The sequence below is a fragment of the Balaenoptera acutorostrata genome, chromosome 12, assembly GCF_949987535.1.
Source record: "Balaenoptera acutorostrata chromosome 12, mBalAcu1.1, whole genome shotgun sequence".
In the NCBI taxonomy this organism is placed as follows: domain Eukaryota; kingdom Metazoa; phylum Chordata; class Mammalia; order Artiodactyla; family Balaenopteridae; genus Balaenoptera; species Balaenoptera acutorostrata.
Genome location: NC_080075.1, coordinates 57,992,692 through 58,017,659, shown reverse-complemented (window position 1 = coordinate 58,017,659; position 24,968 = coordinate 57,992,692). Strand labels below are relative to the sequence as shown.

The 24,968-nt window shown below is 36.2% G+C and overlaps 1 protein-coding gene across 3 annotated transcripts in view; it reads left to right on the top strand.

The window, feature by feature from the left end:
- DYNC2LI1 (dynein cytoplasmic 2 light intermediate chain 1) overlaps positions 1 to 24,960 on the top strand; it is a 42,199-nt gene extending 17,239 nt beyond the window's left edge. For 2 of the 3 annotated variants that reach the window (XM_007190099.3, XM_057558081.1), the window contains exons 3-13: positions 1,996 to 2,030; positions 3,375 to 3,444; positions 5,586 to 5,674; positions 9,993 to 10,179; positions 11,436 to 11,504; positions 12,103 to 12,180; positions 15,394 to 15,470; positions 16,075 to 16,145; positions 20,902 to 20,999; positions 21,748 to 21,840; positions 24,660 to 24,960. In XM_007190099.3, coding sequence (XP_007190161.2) covers positions 1,996 to 2,030; positions 3,375 to 3,444; positions 5,586 to 5,674; positions 9,993 to 10,179; positions 11,436 to 11,504; positions 12,103 to 12,180; positions 15,394 to 15,470; positions 16,075 to 16,145; positions 20,902 to 20,999; positions 21,748 to 21,840; positions 24,660 to 24,722 — 930 coding nt within the window. In that variant the 3' untranslated portion in view covers positions 24,723 to 24,960. The remainder of the gene's footprint in view (positions 1 to 1,995; positions 2,031 to 3,374; positions 3,445 to 5,585; positions 5,675 to 9,992; positions 10,180 to 11,435; positions 11,505 to 12,102; positions 12,181 to 15,393; positions 15,471 to 16,074; positions 16,146 to 20,901; positions 21,000 to 21,747; positions 21,841 to 24,659) is intronic. The other variant, XM_028168489.2, reaches the window with a different exon arrangement.
- The last annotated feature ends 8 nt before the right edge of the window (positions 24,961 to 24,968 follow it).

The window sequence follows — 24,968 nt, the reverse complement described above, 5'->3', positions numbered from 1 at the left end:
GGGGACTGAGAGGTCGGGGTCTTAGGTGGGTTGCCCATGCCCATGTGGGTGTGAAGTTAACAAGACTAATGACAGTAGCTGAGAGGGAGAGGGAGACTGTAAGCCAGAAGAGATGACACCCATGAGGGTAGACCGATACAAGCCTCTAAGATTCTTGCCAGAGAAGAGAAGTAGAGTAATTGTTTACTCTACTGCTGTGATTGAAGTAATAGAAGAGAAGATGGGATTCATTTTGATAGTCTCTAAATGAACTTGTACTGTGTCAGTGCTTCTTGGACTAGGAAACCCGGGGGTCTGTGGATGCATTCTCAGAGTGCAACAGTTTACTAGTGAATTTTTAAAATTTGGATCATTATTTTAATGGTAATCTAAAAGTTGACTTCAGTGCCCAGAGTTGAGTTTATTTGGAATTCCACCAAGTAGTCTTATACATTTAAATGAAATTATAATAAAAATAATTTAAATCAACACTATGGGATCATGAGAACTTAAGAAAATTGGCTAAATATTATCTAAGATTCCTTCCAATTCTAAAATACAGTAATTCTGTATACTTTCTTGTACATAGAATACATTAATTTTTAGGTATTGTCCTCATTTATTTAAAACTTTAAAAATATTCTACATGTACACATTCGGTACAGGATAATTAGAAAATCTTTATTTTCTTAAAAAAATGAATCATCTACAAAGTTATCACCTGGAAACATTCACTATTAACATGTGATGTCTCTCTGGATTTATTTGTGTATTTTTTTCTCTCTCTCTGTATCTATGCATATTATATATGTATGTGCATCTCAAAGAAGTAGAAAAAGAAGCTTTTTAACTGAAAACAGGGTCACGCATAATCTATTATGCATGTCTTACCATGTCAGTATGTATATTCCTACGTCATCATTCCTGTTAGCTGCATGTTATTCCATTATACGGATTGCCGTAATTAATTTAGCCAATCAATCCCCTATTTGGGACATGTAGATTGTTTCTAGTTTTTCACTCTGATATAACACCTACCAATAAATATCCTTCAATAATATATATTTTTAGTACTATTCCAATTATTTATATATCTCATTACCAAAAAAGAGTCATTCAATTTGATCATAGCCCAGATATAATCTGGAGTCATTTATTTATGATTATCTTTTTTTTTTTTTGGTAAATATTATAGGTTTCTTGGCTTAAAAAAACACATGTATAGTAAAATAATCTGTGTTTTTGGTAGTCCAGAGTTTTCCAAACTGGTTTCTTTGGATCCTAAAGGTTTCCTTCGGTAGAGTTTTCCCCTCTGCTCCTCTTTTGTCTATTTTCTTGTAAGAGATTGTTTGTTTAAAAAAAATAGTTTTACTATTAAGAAAACAAACACAATGATTTAAACCACTGAGCCAGTCCCTGGTTAAGATGTGAAGTTACGTTTCATGATTAGTGGCAGAGATGGGATATCCTATATGCCATCCTATATATCCTGACTCCTAAAAAGAAATTTAGAATAAATACATCTCCTAGAAATAAAACAAACCCAAAAAAGTACTCTAACCTGGTATCTGGATTGCTTACTTGGAACATACTTTCAACATGTCCTTTATTTGTATGTTATCTTTTTTTATTTCCACTTCAACAAATTGGAATTAAAACATTTTAGAAGACACTAATCATCAGCTTAACCAGTAATTAGCATTGATGAGTAGAGAGAAAATTTAAGACAGCTGCCAAGTTGACCACTAAAATGAGGTTTGATTTGCTGGTATTTGTCATCTGCGGGACTTTATAATTATAATAATAGCAGTGTAGTTGCACTCTGATGGAAAGTTGACAGTTAACTTTTTCTACTCATCAAACTTAGGAATAATTCTGAAAGTTTCTAGTTTCTAGTTTCCAGGTAATTTATCATTCAAGTGATTAAAAGCTATTTTGGGCCACAATTATGAACAATAATAAAATTTTACATGTGGATGACATTAACACAGTATTTCTTTCTTTTTGAATTTCCAGGGAAAGACTACTATTATTCTAAGGTGTCTTGACAGGTAAGTGTTATGTTAACCTCTAGACTACATTTGCTTATTCTTGTTGTGTAGGGCGAGTTAGAATCTAAAAGACATATGGAAAGAGAATAATTTTGAGGCCGAAACAAAATATTTTAATTCTTAGTGAATCCTTATTATGGATTTTACAATCTCCTTTAAAGATAAAACCAAGAACAAGCAAAAAGAAATTATACAGGATTAATATTGGATTTCCTTATTTGGGGGGAGAAATTAACATAATTACTCAGCCTACCATAGTATTTGCTTTTTTTGGCTATGCTACTCTGATATTTAAACTTTTTAGTTCTGTCTGGTTCATGACTGAACATTAATTATAATCTTCGAATTGCTCATGGGTATACTTTTTTTAAAAATTAATTTATTTTTATTTTTGGCTGCATTGGGTCTTCGTTGCTGCACATGGGCTTTCTCTAGTTGCGAGCGGGGGCTGCTCTTCGTTGCGGTGCTCAGGCTTCTCATTGCAGTGGCTTCTCTTGTTGTGGAGCACGGCCTCTAGGCGCATGGGCTTCGGTAGTTGTGGCTCTTGGGCTCTAGAGCGCAGGCTCAGTAGTTGTGGTACACGGGCTTAGTTGCTCCGCAGCATGTGGGATCTTCCCGGACCAGGGCTCGAACCCGTGTCCCGTGCATTGGCAGGCGGATTCTTAACCACCGCACCACCAGGGAAGCCCTCTCATGGGTTTACTTTTGAAGCACATTATTGGTCTTTAAACTGTGCATGTTACCATTTGTTTTATATACTTCCTAATCTTCTATACCATAGAAGCATGCCACCAGATTAAGATTTAGGATTATGACTGGTAGGTGTTGCAGGAAGTTGATAAGGAAAGTCTTGTTTGTTTGTAGCTCTCATTAGCTAAATGATGCCTACATTGGAACCGTGATTTCAGATTGAGAACTGTATAAAAATCTTTCATTGATGTCACCGTTAAATTGATAGTCATTAGGTTCCCAACTCCCCACATCAAGGCTGAGCACAAACCTGCTGTCAGTGCTTCCCACGTGGCCTGGATGCAGAGAGCTTGTGCCCTAACATGGCCACCAACACTGCCAGCTCCTTCTCCACTCCCCCAACAGTGTTGCTAGGCGCTGCCACTACATGCAGGTGCCATTATTCTCTGCAGTTGCTACTAAAGATGGTATTTTGAAGGCTTATTTAATTTTTATATAAATTCTTAATCATTTTTATCTCAATGTGTTATACAAGGTGTAACTTCTCTACTAATCAAAGTTTTTAAGAGGAAGCAAAAATAAATCAGGTAAGATGATAGCATAAGAAAATAATTCCACCCATGATGGTAATACTACCTGTCTTTTATTGTGCAGGGATGAGCCACCAAAACCAACCTTAGCCTTGGAATATACATATGGAAGGAGAGCAAAAGGACATAACATAGTGAGTGTCTTTTTGGTGATGCTGCGCTACACATACATGGAGAAGTAAGGATGCTGACATTGTTTTATATTTTCCATCTTACCTACAACCGATGCACATATCCAGCTGTACACTTCATAGCTATGTACTTTTTAACTCAAATGCAACTCAGCACATATGAAGCCAACCGAACTGTGGGGAAATATTTTGGCCTTCTCATTTGTTATGTCTTAAAATGCTTGAATTGGATTCCTTTGTAACTTTATTGTACAATTTTTTGGCATATTTTCTTCTTTTAAATGAGAATAACATCGTGAGTTATCTTCTGTCTCCAAAAAATCTGCTAAAAATATGAATTTGACCTGTGGAATATTTATGAAAAAATACTGGTCAAAATCCAGATTATTAGCATTTTTACAAATACATCTTGAAGTTGGTAATGCTGTTTGAGACCACAGGCCCTAATTGGCTATAATCCTGTTTTCACTTGTGTTAGTGTATCTACAGAGGAAAATTAGAAATTGTTCAGGGTACAGGGAGAACTTATAGTGTATGTTAGAGGAATAAAAATTCCTAAATGGAATTCTCTTTTGGAGCTCTCATATGAAAAGAGGTCACTTTTTAAATAAAATTAGATGTACGGAAGAACAATCTAGAATACAGTAGAAGGTCCCATATCTCCCATAACACAGGCAAATTTTTATAGATTGATCCAGTCCAAGTGTTTGATCATTAGACAATGTATAAACAGTTAAAATTGGCTGTTGCTGCTTCCTGGATTCACCAATGCCAAGCTGGTTATTAAAACAGTGAAATTAAAAAGAGAAAAGAAAAAAAGTAATATATTGAGATGGGGGAGGACTTTATTTTTGTGATTCACATGAATTTTTGCATGAGTGATAAGCCTAGAAATGGAATTATCCTTTTTGTGGGAAACTCTGAGACAACTTTTCATAAGCTTAACTTTTGAGAAGAGCTCTAAAAACTTTTCTTCATCCAGTTGTGAATCAAGGGAGATTATCCAATGCAAACTTATTTCCCCCACAAACATTAATGATTCAAATAGCAACCGCAAAACAATTTTAATGGTTGAGATAACTTGTCAAAAATGCAAAATATATATATTCATCTAAAACTGCTTTAATGACCACTTGCCTCTTCCAAGTTCATGGTATTAGACACATAAAAACTCATGTGATTCTTTTTCACCTATTTGTTTCTGCTAAACTTTGTGCTATCAAGTTGGGCTTTTCCATATTCATTCTAGAAGCCTCACATCTTTCTCAGATTTAATGTCTCCTAAAAGTTCCAAATGGAAGAGCTTTATCAGCTCCTCACACAATCTTGGTGTCCTGAAGGTTCCTCAGTATCTGGCCAGAGGCAGAGATGCCATCAGCTAGCCAGTGGTCTAGGAGAGCTGTTATGGAATAGATGGTCTTATTTCCAAGCTACTTGGCTGCCCAGCCCTTTCAATCCCCTAGTGTTGGAGTCCTCTAAAAACGGAAGCAGTTGTTGAGTCTCTCCTTGTTCCCCCACCTACCGCTTGTATGGCCAGTGCCAGCCGGTCACATTACGCAGGGAAGTCAGGCACAGACCGGCTGCTTATATACTCTTGCCCGGGAAATCCCAGTCTGCAGCCCGGACTGCCATCTGTTCTTCCCGTTTCCTCATGTCTTGTCTGTGTGTCTGATTTATTTTGTGAGCTTCTGCCTCCCTCAATTAGGATGTTTTCCTGTTCAACTGTTTTATTTCTATCTAAAATTATAACTGTTTTCAAAAAGACAATTCCAAATGTGTTCAATTTGTTAATTTTATTTCTAATTTGAGTGAGTGTCTGCTACATGTGATATTTACAGAATTGGGGCACTGTTTAATGTCTTCTATTAAGTTAGGGTAGAATTTGGGCATTTAGTACACATGCACATTCTTAATGTTTCATTGTTGTTCTTTGGAATAGAGGTTTTGATGCATTTTGAGGGATGGAATAGAGAAAGGTGAAAATTTCCTTTCCTTTCCTTTCAAAAAATTGCCAAGAAATGGTCTTGAGGACTATAATATCTTGTATCCATAATTATTACTGGCTGGTACTAATGAAATATAAGAACTATTTAAAATTTAAAAACATCAAAGAACATTAATATGAAAAAACCCTTTTTTTTCAGCCAAAAGATATTGCTCATTTTTGGGAACTAGGTGGAGGAACCTCTTTACTGGACTTAATCAGCATACCAATCACAAGTGACACCTTACGGTAAGTGTGGCCAGCTCCAGGAACAGTTCTTAGTAAGTATCCAGTGGAGGCCACAGGATGAATATGAGTAGGCTTTTGTGAACCAGAATTTGCTGGGACAGTTTTATGTTGCTGAAGGCTTACATTCACTTCCTTTCTATGTGCTTAAACTGTAATGCTGTCAGAGATTTTAAAAGAACCAAGGTTCTGGCCTGTGCTGAAGTGAAATAGTTGGCATTCCAACTAGTAACATATTTTGCAAGCCTGCAAACAAACAGAATACGTCAAATAACACTTGGGCAATGAATTCACTTGGCAAAAATAAATTTGAAAACAATTATTTCTAATACCCATCCAAGCGTGAGCTAATTCAGCCCTGAGTTTTTCCTGCAGCTGGACATTATGTCTACTTTGAATTTAATGCTAATTAATACCATTGAAGCTTCATCCAAGGGAAGTCTATGAGTCAGAGGAGGAAGAAAGTCTCTATTTGCCGACCTAAAAGAAACAGAACCTGGGGGAAAACCTCAAACCCTTTGGTGGTGTTTTCCTGACAATGACTCCCACTCGTGGCCAAATCAGATGTGGAAAACTGTCATCTTAGCCAAGGAAAACAAAATCTTTAAATCTGAAATATCTTACTCCTGTCAGCGTTTAACGCAAACCATTGCTGCTGCCTGGACCAAATACAAAGAGCTTGACAATTATTTGTTAAATTTCAGCCATTAAGATCTTTAGAGTATGGAATTATTTCTTGTTAGCAGGATAATTGTTTTTCTATAACTAGCCGGTAATGTTGGCTTCATTTGTCCAGTGATTTTTTTTTCTTTTAAAGAAATATGATTTACTGTCTTTTACTTATTACAAACGTAATGTATGCTCATATGGAAAACTTGGAAAAATACTGAAAGGTACATAGAAAGTAAAAGCATCCTCAATCACATGAAAAAGAACTACTCTCAACATACTGACGTATTTCTTTCAGTGTTTTCAGTGTTCGTAAGTATACTTTGTACAGGTATGGGATATTGTATGTATATAGATTTAGATCTTGCTTTTTCACTTATAACCACCGTTTTCCCCTGACATTATTTTTCAGAATCATGGGATTTTACAGCTGTGTTAGTTTTCATTTGTCCTCCTTTAACAGAGACAAAGAATCGAAGCTGCCTGGGAATTCGGGCAGCTCACGGTGGTGTGGTTGTGAAGAGATGGCGAGGATACGGGGGGGAGCTGAAGGATCCAGAGCTGCCAGCCAGCCTGGCCTGAGGCTGACAGGAGTGAAGGGGCCGGGAGCAGCTCTTACCTGGCCATGAGCTGGCCCCAGTGCTGGCCCTGACTCGCACGTCACCTTGCCACATCACCTCCCTTCCCTTCTCTAGACCGCACGGGCTTCTAGAAATGCTGGTTTCTGCAGGAAGCTAAATCTTTCCAGCTTCTTTAATGCCTCACTTTGTGAGTTCTTGGTCTTCTTTCCCTGGAACCCCAGGGCAGCTGGAGCCTGCTCTAGGAGAGAAGAGGGGTCAGGGTTATGATGAACAGAGGGCAGGGGCGCCATAGGCCTGGGTCCAGAGTGGCTTGCTGAATGATTGAAGAATTCATGGAGGGCTTCCCTGGTGGCGCAGTGGTTGAGAATCTGCCTGCCAATGCAGGGGACACGGGTTCAAGCCCTGGTCTGGGAAGATCCCACATGCCGCGGAGCAACTGGGCCCGTGAGCCACAATTACTGAGCCTGTGCGTCTGGAGCCTGTGCTCTACAACAAGAGAGGCCGCAATAGTGAGAGGGCTGCGCACCGCTATGAAGAGTGGCCCCCACTTGCCGCAACTAGAGAAAGCCCACGCACAGAAACGAAGACCCAACACAGCCATAAATATATAAATAAATAAATTAATTAAAAAAAAAAAAAAGAATTCATGGAAAACATTTCACTCCTCATGTAGCTGCAAATCTCAGAGTGCTTTGTGGCTGGAATTAATTTGACATATAATTTCCTTATGTTGGACAAAGCCCAGCGACCTCAACAGCCGTACCAGTGCTCTTAGATACTGTTTATCTTTAAGATGCCTGTTCATAGAATAATTATAGATGCACTGAACATTTCCACAGACCTTAGATAATTTGTAATGGAGCATTTCTTGTGGTCCACTTCCCTGTTTTAAAAGGTCGTGTTTTAAAAAAAAATTTTTTTAGCTGTCATTTGCTATGAAGGTAAAAGTAACACAGATATTTCCAGTGCACTGGAAACATAAATTTTAATCTTAGAAAAAAGTTGAATAATCCATTTCTCCTTTGCTTAAAACAAAGTTATCTTCATTTGGAAAAAATGATAAATTTTATGTTATATATATTTTACCACAGTTAAAAAAAGTTCAACCATAGTCCTCTCTTTTTTAAACATTAACCATACTAAAACTCTGAAAATATAATTAGTTTCCTCACTTATGTATATATATTCTGTTACAATTAAGCAAAACTGGTTCTGAGCTTATTAAAATGACGTAGATGTAGTTGGCTAGAGAATTTAATGGCACAATAATTTTATAGAAAATCTTGATAATTAATGTCTAAAAAGACTACTTTCTGGATTTAGACCCATAGTATAGAATTTAGCTACTGTTCTGCTTTAATTACACAACACAGCTGATTTGCTCAAACTAAGCAAAATAACTTGACTATATTATAACTAGCATGTATTATAATTCCTTTCCATATCTACTAGCAGAATGTTTGCCCTGTTGATCAAAAATATATTGGCCCATGATTATGGTTCTACATACTTATTATGACCATTTTCTGAAATACTCCTATATTTGTTTTTTATTATAAAATATCGTAACATAAAATTCACAGTTTTAGCCTTTTTTAAATGTACAGTTTAGTGGCATTAAGTATATTCACGTTGTTGTGCAGCCATCACCACCATCCATCTCTAGAACATTTCATCTGCCCAAACTGAAACGGTACCCAATAAATAATAACTCCCTATTTCTCCCTTCTCCAACCCCTGGCAACCGCCATTCTAGTTTCTGTCTCTACAATTTGACTACTCTAGGTACCTTATGTAAATGAAATCATACAATACTTGTCCTTTTGAGTCTAGCTTATTTCACTTATCATAATGTCTTTAAGATGCATCCATGTTGTAGCATGTATCAGAATTCCCTTCCTTTTTAAGGCTGAATAATAGTTCATTGTATGTATATACCACGTTTTGTTCATCTCTTAACCCATTGATGGACATTTAGGTCATTTCCACCCTTTGTCAATTGTTAGTGATGCTGCTATGGACATTGGTGTACAAATATCTGTTTGAGTCCCTGATTTCAAAACACCCAGAAGTGGAATTGCAGGATCCTCTAATTTTTTGAGGAACCACTATACTGCTTTCCACAGTGTCTGCTGTACTATTTTATATTCCCACTGGCAATGCACCAGGGTTCCAATTTCTCTATATCCTTACCAACACTTGTTATTTTCTGGGGGGTTTCATTTATTTTTACTTTTATTTATCATAGCTATCCTAATGGGTGCGAAGTGGTATCTCATTGTGGTTTTGATTTGCGTTTCTCTAATGATTAGTGATATTGGGCCTCTTTTCATATGTTTATTGGCCATATGTATACCTTTAAATAGAGAAATGTGTATTTGAGTTCTTTTCCCTTTTTAAATTGGGTTTTTGTTGTTGCTGAGGTTAGATTTACATGAACATGAGCACACATGCATGTGGTCACAGTGGTGGTGTGTGTGGTGGCCAGGGGTGTGCTTTCAGACAGGCAGCAAGGTACAGCAGAAAGGCACATGGCTCTGGATCTAAATACCAGCTCTACAATTTACTAGTTATATGAATCTGTGCCTCAGATTTCTAATCCATAACATGGCCACCATAACATCTTCTAGGAAGTGTTGTTGTTAAGAGTAAGTAAATAAGCTAGGTAGTCCCCCTAGCAAGGACCATTAGTAAATCTGTTTTCTTCTCCTTCACCAGGTTGTTGCATTGTTGCTGCTGCTGTGATTATTATTTTTGCTTCCCTTCTTTGGAGCACACAGCAAAACTGGATCTAAACATGGCATTGTTGGACCCAATTGCTTGCCGATTATTTGAACTGGATTATTACTAGTTCAAACAAAAACTTCAGTTGTGACACTTAAATATCACTAAGGAAAAGCACTAGAATAAATAAGGCTATAATTTTAGCATTTTTTTCTTAGAAAATTGCTGGGTTTTTTTTTTTCTTAAACAATAGTGTTATTTTTAGAAAATAAATTTCAGTATAGTATGGTTTCAAATAGTAATTATTTTGAGTCTTTTTTTTTTGAAACATGTTTTTATTTCTTTAGGACATTTTCTATTGTTCTTGTTTTGGATCTTTCGAAACCTAATGACCTTTGGCCCACCATGGAAAATCTGTTGCACGCCACAAAACTTCATGTAGATAAAGTGATAATGAAACTGGGGAAGAAAAATGCTAAAGCAGTTTCTGAAATGAGACAGAAGATATGGAGCAACATGCAGAAGGACCATCCAGTGAGTTACTGTTGGGATTATCCCTAGAATTCTTAGCCCCATATATAGTTAAAGATAACATCACAAACAACTTCTTTAGATTTTTATGCATGAGTTGAAATTTATTTCATGTAGATGAACCTGTTCACTGGAAAATTATAGCAATTTAATAAAACCTCAGTAAGGGCAAAACAAGGAAAAAGATTTCATATGTCTTCTGGTTAGACATCTACTGTGATTGTTATGGCATATTACACCAATGAAAAGGAATAGAGTTTTAAAGTAGTAGTTCGATACTGATTTTATAATCTCTGTAAAATGAAGATAAAAAACCAGGTTGTACAAATGTCACCTGGCAAAGGCTAGATAAGACTACAATTTTAAGCAAGGAATAGAATTTTAACAGCCTTTACCGTCACTATACTTTACATTCATTTAGTGTCTGTCACATAATCAATATCTTTTTATCATCTGATAATTAATTAAACTATAAACTCGCAATATGATAACACAAGTAAGTCCTTTATATACAATCATGAATGTCATCTTCTAGAAAACCAAGAGCAGTATTTTATATTGCCCAGAGTTTATGTGAGTGCGTTTTACAAAGGTAATATCAGAACAAAACTGATAGTTTATGGTTCCCATGTATAAATGTTATTGTAACAAACAGTTAATATGAAATAATAATAAAAAAAAAAACAGGAAGGTGACATATTTAAGAAAATAAAAGGACACAACATGAAGAATAAATATCATAGTTTAGGGGGCTTCCCTGGTGGCGCAGTGGTTGAGAATCTGCCTGCCAATGCAGGGGACACGGGTTCGAGCCCTGGTCTGGGAAGATCCCACATGCCGCGGAGCTGGGCCCGTGAGCCACAACTACTGAGCCTGAGCGTCTGGAGCCTCTGCTCCGCAACAGGAGAGGCTGCGATAGTGAGAGGCCCGTGCACCGCGATGAAGAGTGGCCCCCGCTCGCCCCAACTGGAGAAAGCCCTCACACAGAAACGAGGACCCAACACAGCCAAAAATAAAATCATAATAAATAAATAATAAATAAAAAATTTTTTTAAAAAATCATAGTTTAGGGAAAATTCATTTCTAGTTTTATGCTTGAGAAATGTATTGATAGTTTAAGAAATTAAATATTGAAACAACCTCTATGTCAAGCAAACAATGTCAACATTATGGGAAGATTTAAAATGACATAAATAGAAATTGATGAATACATAGTAATAAACAATTATAGTGAATCAATGAAATATGTTTGTTAACAGGATCGTGAATTAATTGACCCATTTCCAATTCCTCTGGTCATAATTGGAAGTAAATATGATATTTTTCAGGTAAGCTCTTCCACTTCTAGTTGAGCTTGTTGTACATGCATGCCTAGGCTTTATAGGAGAGGAACAAAAGTAATAATGAAATGAGAAAAATGACTCTGGGAGGGAAAGGTCAAGGGGTCACATATCTTAAAGATTTTGAAAAAGAGGATATAGTTGGGAAAGAGAAAATAGGTAAGGAACAGTAAATACAGTGGAATGGGGATATGGCAGAAGATTTAGAAACTGAATCCAGTACAGTCACCAAGGGACAGGGCTTATGTCCCAACTTTTAAATCACAGAAAGTAGAAAATTGGTTTCTTCTTATCTTTGCTTGTCAGAGAATCCTTGGGGTATTCCGCACTATAAAATGTGTGCTTATATCTAAATTCTATTGAGCTAAGTGTTTAAACAAGGAAAGATCTGGTAGCTGCAGCTCTAGAAGGCTGCAGCTACTGTTCAGCTCTCTGTAGAAACAAACGCCAAGGTAATGGAATCCTACTCAAGGTATGTTCCAAAAAATAAATAAGAAAATCTATTTCTGTATTGAATAATTTGCACCTTTCTGCTACAGACACTAGTTGTCTCAACTTTTTTCTTTTTAATAACATATTTCTTCAGGATTTTGACTCTGAGAAGAGGAAGGTAATATGCAAGACACTTCGATTTGTTGCACATTATTACGGAGCATCATTAATGGTTTGTATGTTTCCTATCCTTTGGGTTTGAACGGACAGTAACAAATTTGGAAAGATTAACAGCTTGGTACACAGTTATGAATGCTAATGCTTTTACTAATGTATGTCATTCTCTCCTTTCCCATTGCCTCAAAACCCTCTTTTTACAGAGTGTTTATAATGTATTTCTACAACACACTCTGCTACATGGCCTACCATTTCTTTGAAGCAAAAGTTCTAAATTTCTAATAGCCATAAACCCCCATCAATCTTAAAGAGATAAATTGGTTGTTTATTTATTCGTTTTAGTTTCCCCTTAAGAATTAGAATCTATGTTCTCTTAAAAGAAAAAAGGAAAAGACTGACAATTTTTTTAAAACTTAAAAAAATGCTGTTTGTTGTAGAGGTTAAAAATATGAACTTGGGAGTCATGCTGCCCGGGCAACCATTTACTAGATATGTGGTCTCAGACAAGTCACTTAATCTCACTGAAGCCTCAGTCTCCTGGTAAAATGGACAAAACAATACCTTCTTCATAGGGTTGTTGTGGGGATTAGTAGCCCGAGTACTGTGAAATGCTTAGCACAGGGTCTGACACAGAGTTCAATAAAGACTGGTTCTTATAACTACTGTTATCATTATCTTCCACAGCAGGACCAAATGTTGCTGGATATCCTCTAACGCAATAAAACATAAACGCATTTTTTATTAAAAAAAAAAAAAAAAGGAAAAACTTTCTTCCCATTTGAATGGTCTCTTTTTCCCTCTAAATCAGAGTGCTCAGAGGAACCTGTAGAAAACATGGCCTAGTCCCCAGCCTTCGTGGCTAGTATATTAAGACGAAAAGTAATAAATATGATCTGTATTTAAAATTTTTATACTTTTCAGAATGCTCCAAATACATTTTATTATGTATTTTCTTAAATATCATTACCTTTTATGTTTGTACTGTATCTGCTTACATATTAGGTTGACAGAATACTTTGGAAATATTCTTTTTTTTAAATTCTTTTTCATATTCTTTTCCATTATGGTTTATTATGGGATATTGAATATAGTTCCCTGTGCTGTACAATAGGACTTTGTTGTTTATCCATTCTGTATACAATAGTTTGCCTCTGCTAGTCCCAAACTCCCAATCCAACCTTCCCTCACCACCCCCACCTTGGCAACCATGAAAATATTCTTTATTGTTTTGAAAAAGATATGAGGAATTTAAAGTAAATTACTCATTCAGAGTACAGAAGCAAAGACCATGGATCTTGCAGTTTCTTACTTTCACCACTAGATAAGGCCCCATACTTACTTCTGGTTAGTTCGCTGAGGGAAATCCCTATCTTTCTTTAGGAACAGATCACATTTAATGATCCATCAGGGCCAGTCTGGTCTTACGGATACAAATTTAGGTGAAGTCAGGTCAACCCAGGCCACAGCAGGCCTGCAGTTAACCATGGTTCAAAAGACCCTAGAAGGTCGGGGACTAGGGAAAGGATTTGAGACTCCTTCATCTCAGCTTTCAGTAAGCCAGAGGGTTCAGAGGTTGGGGTTATAAGAGCACTCTGGACCACCAGGGGAATCATAAAGCTTTTCTAGCTTCCCACACCAAGAAGAAAGCAGCCAGAGTTATCAAAGCCCCACCTTTCAGTTTCACTTCCACTCTTACCCTACAGCCCAGACTTGGGTACTGCTTTACAAGGTTCAATGATACTCAGCAGTCTTTTTTTTTTAAATTCAACAGTATGAGCAATCTAATAAAGTTAACAAAAACAAACAAACAAAAACATTGGTAAGTAGGACCAGATTCAGTGGAGAGCCAACAGGATGTTAGGGGACTTAGAATTATGATGTATGAGGGACAGTATAGAATTATATTCTGGCATCTGGATTGTGATAACACTCTTTAAATATTCGAAGGACTGATCCATGGAAAAGGGATTAAATATATTCTTTGCTTTCTTAGAGTCAATAACAAGGAATCAATAGAGCTTAGTTCAAATTAAGAAAGAAATTTCTAATACTACCATTATCTGAAAATGGAATGAGTTGCTTTTGGAGATTATGAGTTCCCAGGCGAAAATGGAATGAGTTGCTTTTGGAGATTATGAGTTCCCAGGCATTGAGTTCATAAGTAAAAGCTCTACAGCTATTTCTGGAGGATGTTTTCAAGGCAGTTGATGCAGTAGATGGGGTTGGGGGTGGGGTTGAGTTAGAAAACTTCCCATGTCCTATGAAAGACATTTGTGACGAGGTTTTTTCCTCACCATATAGAGAACATAATAGATAATATAATAATGATGATGATGAAAACTTGTGTTTTTAAAATTCAACTGAAGTTTTCATATTAGAAAATTGTCTCAATAGAAGCCTAAAATTTTTCAATTTTTAAAAATAAATGTATCAAATCTTATATATTCACATGAGTGTTCTCCTTTGAATGTTTTCCCTGGAGCCTGTTCTTAATCCAGAATGAATCTTATCCTGAAAATTGATCTCTGTACGTTATAATTACATCTCATTTTGGTTCAAGATTGTTTTTCCCACTTTCATACATCTTGGTCATTCTTATTTGGCTGGGTGACTTTGGTATTTCCAAAAACCAAATTAGTCTTAAAAGATTTGTAGGGTAACCATATGTCCTAGTTTCACCTGATTTCTTAGCTTAATGATTAATAGTACCCACCCCGTTTCATTCTCTAAAATGTTCTGGTTATGATCACTCTAGTTACAGACCACCGCTGAGAATATTCAGTAGCTTATTTTGCAGGTTCCAAAGGCAATTCAGAAGAGAAGTTAAAAAATCGTTTTAGTGAGTATCAGTATCTGTTGGACTAATCTGCAACTCCCACATTAACTGCTTTGAAGACAGTCATATGCCCTTAGATGAAAAAGTTATTTATGATGCATACCTCCTATTTTTTAACCAACCAGATTGCATTTTGGCAATGATTACGATCCATTTGTGGGAGTAGCGGAAATGATCAGTGCATAAACACAAGTCCATTCAATATCATGCACTCATGAAGTTTGAAGAGTAAGTTAAAACAAACTTACTGAGATTTTTCTTTCCCTTTATTCAAAGGTTTTGTTTTGCTTACTGAAACACAAGTATTGTTGGACAAATAGATAGTAATTCTCTCTGCAATCTGTACTTTTTCAAAGCCGTATTTATTTTACCTGTTTCTGTGATTTGAAAGCAGAGCACGTAATTTATTCTCCTGATTTTTTTTCTTTCTAGTTTACCAGTAAATCAGAAGCTCTATTACTAAAAATACGTGGAGTTATTAACCAGTTGGCATTTGGCATTGACAAAAGGTACCGTTAAAATATTTTTTAAATATCTTTTTATCTTTTTTTTGTTTGTTTGTTATTGTCTCGTCTGATTATTGTTCTCACACATCTTTTGTTTCTTGACCAGGAAAGTGCCTCAGATGACTGTTCTTAGAGTTAATTTCATATTGTCTCCTGCTTCTTATATTGTTTAAATATTTATCAAATTTTACAACTAAAATGTTATATAATACTTAGTTTGAGACTAGACTAAAATAATACTATTATACTTGTTTCCCTGACTTCTTTTACTTCTTTTCCCTCATTTCAGTAGCTTTCCCGCTATTATCACTTTTTTATATTGATTAGAAGTGGAATCAATCATTTTAGTGTGTATTTTTCTTAAACTTGCTACTTTCCTTGGTTTTGATTTGAAGTAATTTGGGTCTGTCATTTCTTTTCTCCTATAATACCTTTATTAGTGCTCTACTTTAATTTTTAGAATCATATTAATATTCATTCATTCATTTTGAGCAATGCTCTCACCAGTGGCTAGATATAAAACTTGGCTCTTGTATTTACACTAGAGAGTGGCGGGATATTTGATTGCTAAACTAAATTGGATTCTTTTTTCTTCTTATCCATGTAGCAAATCAACATGTGTGGATCAGAATAAACCACTGTTTGTCACAGCAGGATTGGATTCTTTAAGTCAAATAGGTTGGTGAACTTATTAAGATTGTTCAATGGTTTTTTAATTGCTTATTGATTTTGTCCTACTCCCTGTTCACTTCATCTCCAACATCTCCTAACTCTAACCACCATTTCCGGTTTCATTATTGTTGCTGTTATTCTTATGTATTTATTTGTATACACAGTATTGATGCAAAATGCATCACATTGACATATTTGTGATGGAAGGGATGTTGTCACATAAGAGACTGATTTCTAATCTATATTCCACTAAAAATTTTGCATGTATTTTCTTTCCCTCACTGATTTCCAGATACTTTTAAATTTTAGCTCCTTGTGTTTACAAGAAAACCAGAAGCATAGAGTGGTCAGGAAATTCAAAGCTATATATTATGGGCAATGATGAAAAATCTGAGATTCAAGTATTGGAATAAATCAAAAAGAACACAGTTGTACTAACTAGGTATGCCTTAATTTTTCATTATGAAAAATTGCCTCTCATCTAATGGGATATGTTTCCTAAACTTAACAGATGTCCTAGACTCATGAAGCAAAAGAAATTTCAAGAGTTTATATAGTTGAGCTCCTTATCTTCTCACAGAAGCTATTTTCATTGTGGAGATTTTCAGGCCTAGCAACTCTATATGCTGGGGTTGGCATAGTTTGCTTTTAACACTCTAATGGACAGTAATTTTCTTTTTTATTTCCCATCCGCCATTACTCTTACAAGCTAAAGTTGACTTGACTTCAAATGTAGAGATCTTTGTCATGAGATTGTAGATTGAATTGGAATGAAAAGAATAGAGGTGTTAATGAGTGATTATAAAGACTGATTTTTATAGTAATAATTATTACCAACTTAATTTCATTAGCAGTGAGAATCACTGTGTGTAATGATAGATAATGCTGATGGAAATCTTTTGCCCACGTAAGTAGTTGGAGGTCAGAAAAGGGTTGAAAAATACTGAATTTAAAAAATCATGGAGGGACTTCCCTGGTGGTACAGTGGTTAAGACTCCACGCTTCCAGTGCAGGGGGCCAGGGTTCCATCCCTGGTCAGGGAACTAGATCCCACATGCATGCAGCAAATAAGAGTTCACATACCAGAACTAAGGAACCCGCGTGCTACAACTAAGGAGCTGGTGAGCTGCAACTAAGGAGCCTGTGAGCCACAACTAAGGATCCCGCAAGCCACAACTAAGGAGCCTGCCTGCTGCAACTAAGGAGCTGGTGAGCCGCAACTAAGGAGCCCGCCTGCCGCAACTAAGACCCAGTGCTATCAAATAAATAAAATAAATTTTAAAAAAATCATGGAGCTTGGACCTCATCAAAATTAAAAACTTTTGCTCTTAAAAGCCCATGTGAAAAGGATAAAAAGACATGCTACAATCTGGGAGAAAATATTTTCGAACTACATATTTTACAAAGGACTAGTATCTAGTATATATAAATAACAGTAAAAAAAAAAAATCCAATTAGAAAATATGCAAAAGAGGACTTCCCCAGTGGGGAAGACTCCACGCTCCAACGCGGGGGGCCCAGGTTCAATCCCTGGTCAGGGAACTAGATCCCGCATGCATGCCGCAACTAAGAGTTCACATGCTGCAAGTAAGAAGTTCACATGGGGCTTCCCTGGTGGGGCAGTGGTTAAGAATCCTCCTGCCAGTGCCGGGGACATGGGTTCGAGCCCTGGTCCGGGAAGATTCCACATGCTGCGGAGCAACTAAGCCCGTGTGCCACAACTACTGAGCCCACATGCCTAGAGCCCGTGCTCCGCAACAAGAGAAGCCACCACAATGAGAAGCCCGTGCACCACAACAAAGAGTAGCCTCTGCTCACTGCAACTAGAGAAAACCCGTGCGCAGCAATGAAGACTCAATGCAGCCAAAAAAAAAAAAAAAGTCCACATGCTGCAACTAAGAAGTCTGCCTGCCGCAACTAAAGATACCACGTGCAGCAATTAAGATTCGGTGCAGCCTAGATAGATAGATAGATAGATAGATAGATAGATAGATAGATAGGAAGAAAATATGCAAAAGACATGGCCAGATATTTCACTAAAAAGGATATACAAATGGCAAATAAGCACATGAACAGATGTTTAATATCATTAATCATTAAGGAAATGCAAATGAGATATCACCACACACTTATTAGAATAGGTAAAATAAAATATAGTGATAACACCAGATGCTTGTGAAGGGGATGTGGGGAAACTGGGTCACTCATACATTGCTGGTGGGGATGTAAAATGGTACAGCCACTCTTGAAAACAGTTTGATGGTTTCTAATAAAACTAAACTTGCAGCTACCAAATGACCTAGAAATTGCAGTATTGAGCATTTATCTGAGAGAAATGAACACTTATGTTCACATAAAAATCTGTACACAAATGTTCATGACAGCTTTATTTGTAATAGCCCAAAAGTGGAAACAACCCAGATATCATTCAACAGGTAAGTGGATAAACTGTGGTATATCCCTACCATGGAACACTACTCAGCAATAAAAAAGAAACTATTGATACATACAGCAACTTGGGTGAATCTCCAGGGAATTATACTAAATTTTCAAAGCCAATGAGAAAAGGTTACGTACAATATAATTCTATTTATATAAAATTTTGGAATGAAAAAATTTTAGAAATGGAGGAAAGATTAATGGTTGTCAGAGGTTAGGGACAGAACTGTAGGTAGGGAGGTAGGGGGAGGGATCGAGAAGGAGGTAGGTGTGGTTATAAAAGGGCAACACAAAGGATCCTTCTGGGAATGGAACTGTTCAGTATCTTGACTGTGGTAGTGGATACATGAACCTACAAAGGTGATAAAATTCTGTACAACTTAATACACACACACACCCAAATGAGGACAAGGAAAAGACTTGGGAAATCTAAATAAGATCGGTGGATTATATCAGTGTCTTACCCACCAAAGTGGTAAGGAGGCCCTGAAAGATCAAGAGTGAAACAGTCTTAGTGAACAGTGTAGATGCTAGAATAGAAAGAATGACAAATCTCAGACTGTGGGTTGAAAATTGCCAAGAAGTGGCAGCATATTTTCAAATTTTTCATATTAACTTAGTTTTAAATTAAATTATACAAGCAATACATAAAGACATTCTCCTTGTAAAATCTTGAAATAGTACGTATTAGGATCAAGTTTAATATTCCAGACCATTTTCTATATATGTGAATGTGGTATAGAAAAAACTATTGTTTTGTTTTTTAATGTAATTTTTATTTTATATTGGAGTATAGTTGATTTACAATGCTGTGTTAGTTTCAGGTATACAGCAAAGTGATTCAGTTATACATATACATATATCCATTCTTTTTTCAGATTCTTTTCCCATATAGGTTATTACAGAATATTGAGTAGAGTTCCCTGTGCTATACAGTAGGTCCTTGTTGATTGTCTGTTTTATATATAGTAGTGTGTATATGTTAATCCCAAACTCCTAATTTATCCCTCCCCCACCTTACCCCTTTGGTAATCATAAGTTTGTTTTCGAAGTCTGTGAGTCTACTTCTGTGTTGTAAATAAGTTCATTTGCCTCGTTTTTTTAGATTCCACATATGATATCATATGATATTTGTCTTTCTCTGACTGACTTACTTCACTTAGTATAATAATCTCTAGGTCCATCCACGTTGCTGCAAATGGCATTATTTCACTCTTTTTTATGGCTGAGTAATATTCCATTGTATATATGTACCATATCTTTTTTTTTATTGGAGTATAATTGCTTTACCATGTTGTGTTAGTTTCTGCTGTAGAACAAAGTGAATCAGCTATATGTATACATATATCCCCTCACTCTTGAGCCTCCCTCCCACCCGCCCCCATCCCATGTGATGACCCCACGCTCTAGGTCATCACAGAGTGCCAAGCTGATCTCCCTGTGCTATACAGCAGCTTCCCACTAGCTATCTATTTTACACATGGTAATGTGTATATATCAGTGCTACTCTCTCAATTCATCCCACACTCCCCTTTCCCCACTGCATCCACAAGTCCATTCTCTACATCTGCATCTCTTTTCCTGCCCTGCAAATAGGTTCATCAGTACCATTAGAAAAAACTATTTGTTTTAATATAATTGTATCATTCCATATCATTTTGAAGTTTTCCTTTTTTACTCAATACACCTTAGTGATTTTTCCATATTAATGCTACATATAAGTCTATTTGGTACTTTGACTGCTGGATAGTGTTATAGAGCATGGCTGTGCATAGTAATTTAGTTCACTATACCTCTATTGATGGACATTTCGGTTGTGGCCAGTTTTTCACTAATACAAGTGATGCAGCCATGTGAAATCCTTAATGCATGTATGCAGGTATTTCTAGGGTAAACACCCAAAACTGGAATTGCTGGTTAATAGAGTTTGACCTTTTTTAGTATTTTCATAGTATTCACTAGTGCCTTATTACCCTCTGATTTAGCTGTCCCAATTTTCATTCTATTCATTAGCACATAATAACTGTTTCCTTACACATTCATGAACACATGAGAATATCAAACTTTATATTTTTGCCGAGCAGCAATTTAAGTGTGGGGAAAGAGGATTATAGTTTACTCATTACTCTATCTCTTCCTCTGGTACTAGAATCTGCCCCAGTGGCCTTGCTACACTGGGTTGGGGTAAATTTTAATAGTGACTATAGGAGAGGAGAAATGAGTGATCTAAGATTTACATTTTTATAAGTATCATCTGTTTTATTGATAGAGTTTGTAATGTTTTAGTCAATGCAGTCATTTGGAGTAAAACTTCCAATTTTAGGATCTCCTCCTGTTCCTGACAATGACATTGGAAAGCTTCATGCCCATTCACCAATGGAATTGTGGAAAAAGGTGTATGAAAAGCTCTTTCCACCAAAGGTATATATTTCTAATTCTTTTTTTTTTTAATTCAGCAACTTTTATTTAAAGTACAGTGATCCATAGATTTTAATTATTTATTTATTTATTTTTGGCTGTGTTGGGTCTTCGTTTCTGTGCGAGGGCTTTCTCTAGTTGCGGCAAGCGGGGGCCACTCTTCATCGCGGTGCGCGGGCCTCTCACTGTTGCGGCCTCTCTTGTTGCGGAGCACAGGCTCCAGACGCGCAGGCTCAGTAGTTGTGGCTCACGGGCCAAGTTGCTCCGCGGCATGTGGGATCTTCCTGGACCGGGGCACGAACCTGTGTCCCCTGCCTTGGCAGGCAGATTCTCAACCACTGCACCACTAGGGAAGCCCCTAATTCTTTTAAAGCAAGAATTTTCAGCACTATTTAACAGTTATTGGGAAATGTTTCAGCAGGCCTATTATAGTAACTTTGTTTTCTACTCATATGCTCAAAAATCAATTAAATATTTGCTAAAAATCTACTGTATATGAGGCACTGTGGGGCTTAAAAGATGCGTAAGACACGGTTCTCACTCTGCTTCCAAACAGAGCTCTCTCTGATTGTTAGAGAAGGGAGAGGCAACATCTGAAAGACGAGGGAGAGATGACCTGGGGGAATTTGAACTGACCCTCAGCAGCGATGGCCGGCTGAGGAACGAGAACTTGGCTTGCGGGGTAGTTGATACCCCGCATTGAAGGTTTTGGGCTATGAGCATGAAATGATTTGAAGAATTGTGATTTCAGAGTATCAACACACTAAAAGATGTCAAGGACCCTGCAAGAGACCCTCAATATGCTGAAAGCGAAGTTGATGAAATGAGAATTCAGAAGGATCAGGTATTATCCTAAACATTTATTTTATTTCATCTTGAGTTTTATCACAGAAATATCCTTAGAATTCCATAAATTTTTCTCTATTTATTTACTTAATTTTTTACTTTTAAAATTATTTAAATAGTACATCTTCACTATATATTAAAAAATTCTGATATTCATGAAGAGGAACTAAAAATCACCTATCATTCTACCACCCAGAGATGACTTAGTGTTCATATATCCTTTTTGGACTTTCCAGTTTACTTTATGTTGAAGATGGGTAGTGAATCTTACCTCACTGTTGGGGAGACACTTCCATAATATTCTTTTGTTTGTGGGATTATTTAAAAGGTTTTGTTTTTTATTAGGACATTTAGATGTATCTATATTTTTCTTGTATCAGAAAAATTAAGGACTGGCTAATCTGAAAGCACACAAACGCAGCTGACAAAACCCAGAGTCTCTCAGGAAAGTGATTAAAAGTGGAGACTGCTTTCCATATATGCCAGATAGCACCACTTGTGATACACAGTCTAATGTAAGAATGCAAAAGTTGGTAAATTCATCATGATCCAATATTTAGATTTTCCCAGATCTCCTTTTAGTTTGATAAAGTGAGACACTGTACAGAACATGCCCTTACTATAAGCACAGTAAATTGAATGCCCTGACCACCTCTCAGGTGGGATTTATAGAGCTGTGTAACTTGGGCAGTCACATTGTTGCAAGGATAACCTGAAAGCAACCACCCACTGCAAGCGGGGACCAGCGTCTTTTTCTCAGCACTAGCCTTTCACCTTCAGGGGCTCTAGAATAAGTAAGCAAAACATTTAAGTACAGAAGACTTTTGAAAAATAGGTCATGAATATTTAGAGGTGTTGTAGCTGTAGCAAAGTGAGAGGCATGTTGTAGGGACACTAAAATGACCTCATGTAACCCTTATTATGTGTGCAGGTTGGCTATAGAGATTAGTTGGAAGTCATCTCTGAATTAATATTTATCTAGGAGTTAATGACTAACTGCCATTGTTGATAAGAGTATCTGTTTATATTATATAGTGATCCCTTTTTTTTACACACACACACACACACAAGATTATTAAAGCACTAGAGTATTTCTGAGCATCATGAGTTTTCACATTCAAATACATCTTCCCTAACTGACCTAAAACCATATGGATTTTGAGTGGAACTGGAAAGCAGCCCCACAATATCTTTCTTTACTCAACCCTTGTACCTCACTAATTCTACATTCTCTTGACTGAGAGATTTTTTTTAACTCACCTGAAAAGTTATAATATCCTAATTTTGCCTCTTTCATAGTATTTTATTTATGGTATTTTAGTAGATGAATTGATTTTAGTTTGTACATGTAGTACCTTAACATAATTTTATGCTTCTGCTTTAAAAGTCATGCTAATGATTACCAGTTGATGCTCAATTATTTTATTGATGTCCATTTCCAAATTTTGACATTCTAATATCCAAAACTTTAAATTTATATATTCTCTCAGTTTGCTGTCTGTAGAAGAGAGAAACTACTAGCACAGAATCTCAAAGCAATGCCCTCACCACTAGCATTGGTAAAAATAATTCAATTAAAGAAAGTTTGTGATAACTGATTACTGTTTATTCTTTATGAGCTAACAATCTTTGAAACCATAAGTTACTGGTAAGGTAACTGGTGAACTGAGTTAACTTCATTAGAAGAAATAAACGAAGCTATAAAGACTTCGGAGTTAATACTATAAAAAATCCTTCTGAAGTCTTTATACAGTTTTGAAACTTTCAACATTTAAATTTTAATAACTTATAGGTACAAAAGAGACAATCTGCAATTTTTTTCTGAAAATGAGAATGCAAGTTTCTTTTCCTAGCAAAAATGAACTTCAGTTACATTAGCCAGAGGGCAGTGATTGCCTTATCTTGCAGAGTAATCACTTTTTGCTTATCTGAAATAGTAATATACTTTGTACACTTAGACATTGAACAACATGTAAGAGGCCAGGAGGCAATCCCCTTAGATGATCCCTTTTGCAGGTCAGTCATCTCATGCAGGATATTCACCCCCACTAAAAGTTATCTCTGTTTTATGAATTGTGAAAGGAACATATACTCATTGTGAAAAAAATCAAGACATAGAAGTATATAACATAGAAAATGGAAGTGTCCTGCCCTCTCTCCACCTATTTGCCTTTTTCATGTGGCACATACGACCACTATTGTTTTTGCTGGCTGCCTATGAAGTCAAGTGTGAATGAGCACTGATGTATTTAATCAGTCTGTACTGGGAGATGTCTAAGCCATTTCCAATTGTGTGCCAGTATACACAGTTCAGTGAATATCCTTCTATTGCTATTCTTCTGCTCTTCTCTATTATACTTATTGATAAAATTCTAGAGGTACAATCACTGGGTCAAACGATATGTACATTTATGTACATTTTAAACATTGATACTTTGCTAACTTCAACCACAATCTGACAAGAGTTGAACAGCAAATATTTAAAAATAAGATCACTTTTATATACTTAAAGTATGTCAAATGCTTAATTTTGTTAGTTGAAAAACAACTTGTATATACTATATAGTGTATATTTTGTCTGAAACTTTAATAAATTCATCTCCAAGTGCTGCTTTGGTGACACAGAAACTCTGAAGACTGCATTTCTAGAAAATAAATCCTAAGTATAATTATTTATAAAACAGTTGTCAAGAAATTTGGAGAATGATAATGTTATAAAGGATACACTGTTATACCCCCAAAAATGCTAAGGCAGTTTTAAGGTACCTAGTTTTAAAATTTTAAGTTTTTTGCAAGTAATACATATTTTTGTTTTAGGAACTGGAACAGTACAAAAGAAGTTCTTCCAAGTCTTGGAAACAAATGGAGCTTGATTCCTGAACCTAATGCAACTATAGGGTATTTATTTCTTCTTTTCCAAATACAAGTAAGATTATTTTATTACTTAATATTATAGTAATAAGTGAGGAAAGTCTAGATGTGTAATTTGTTAAAGGAAAAGTGGAATTTCTTGTATTAGTGCAACTCCCTGCATACTTTCAAGTCTCTTAAAAGGGAAAAATTTGTATAATTACATGCAATATTTTTTAAAAAATAAAAAGAATCTTGCAGGACCTACCTTTAACA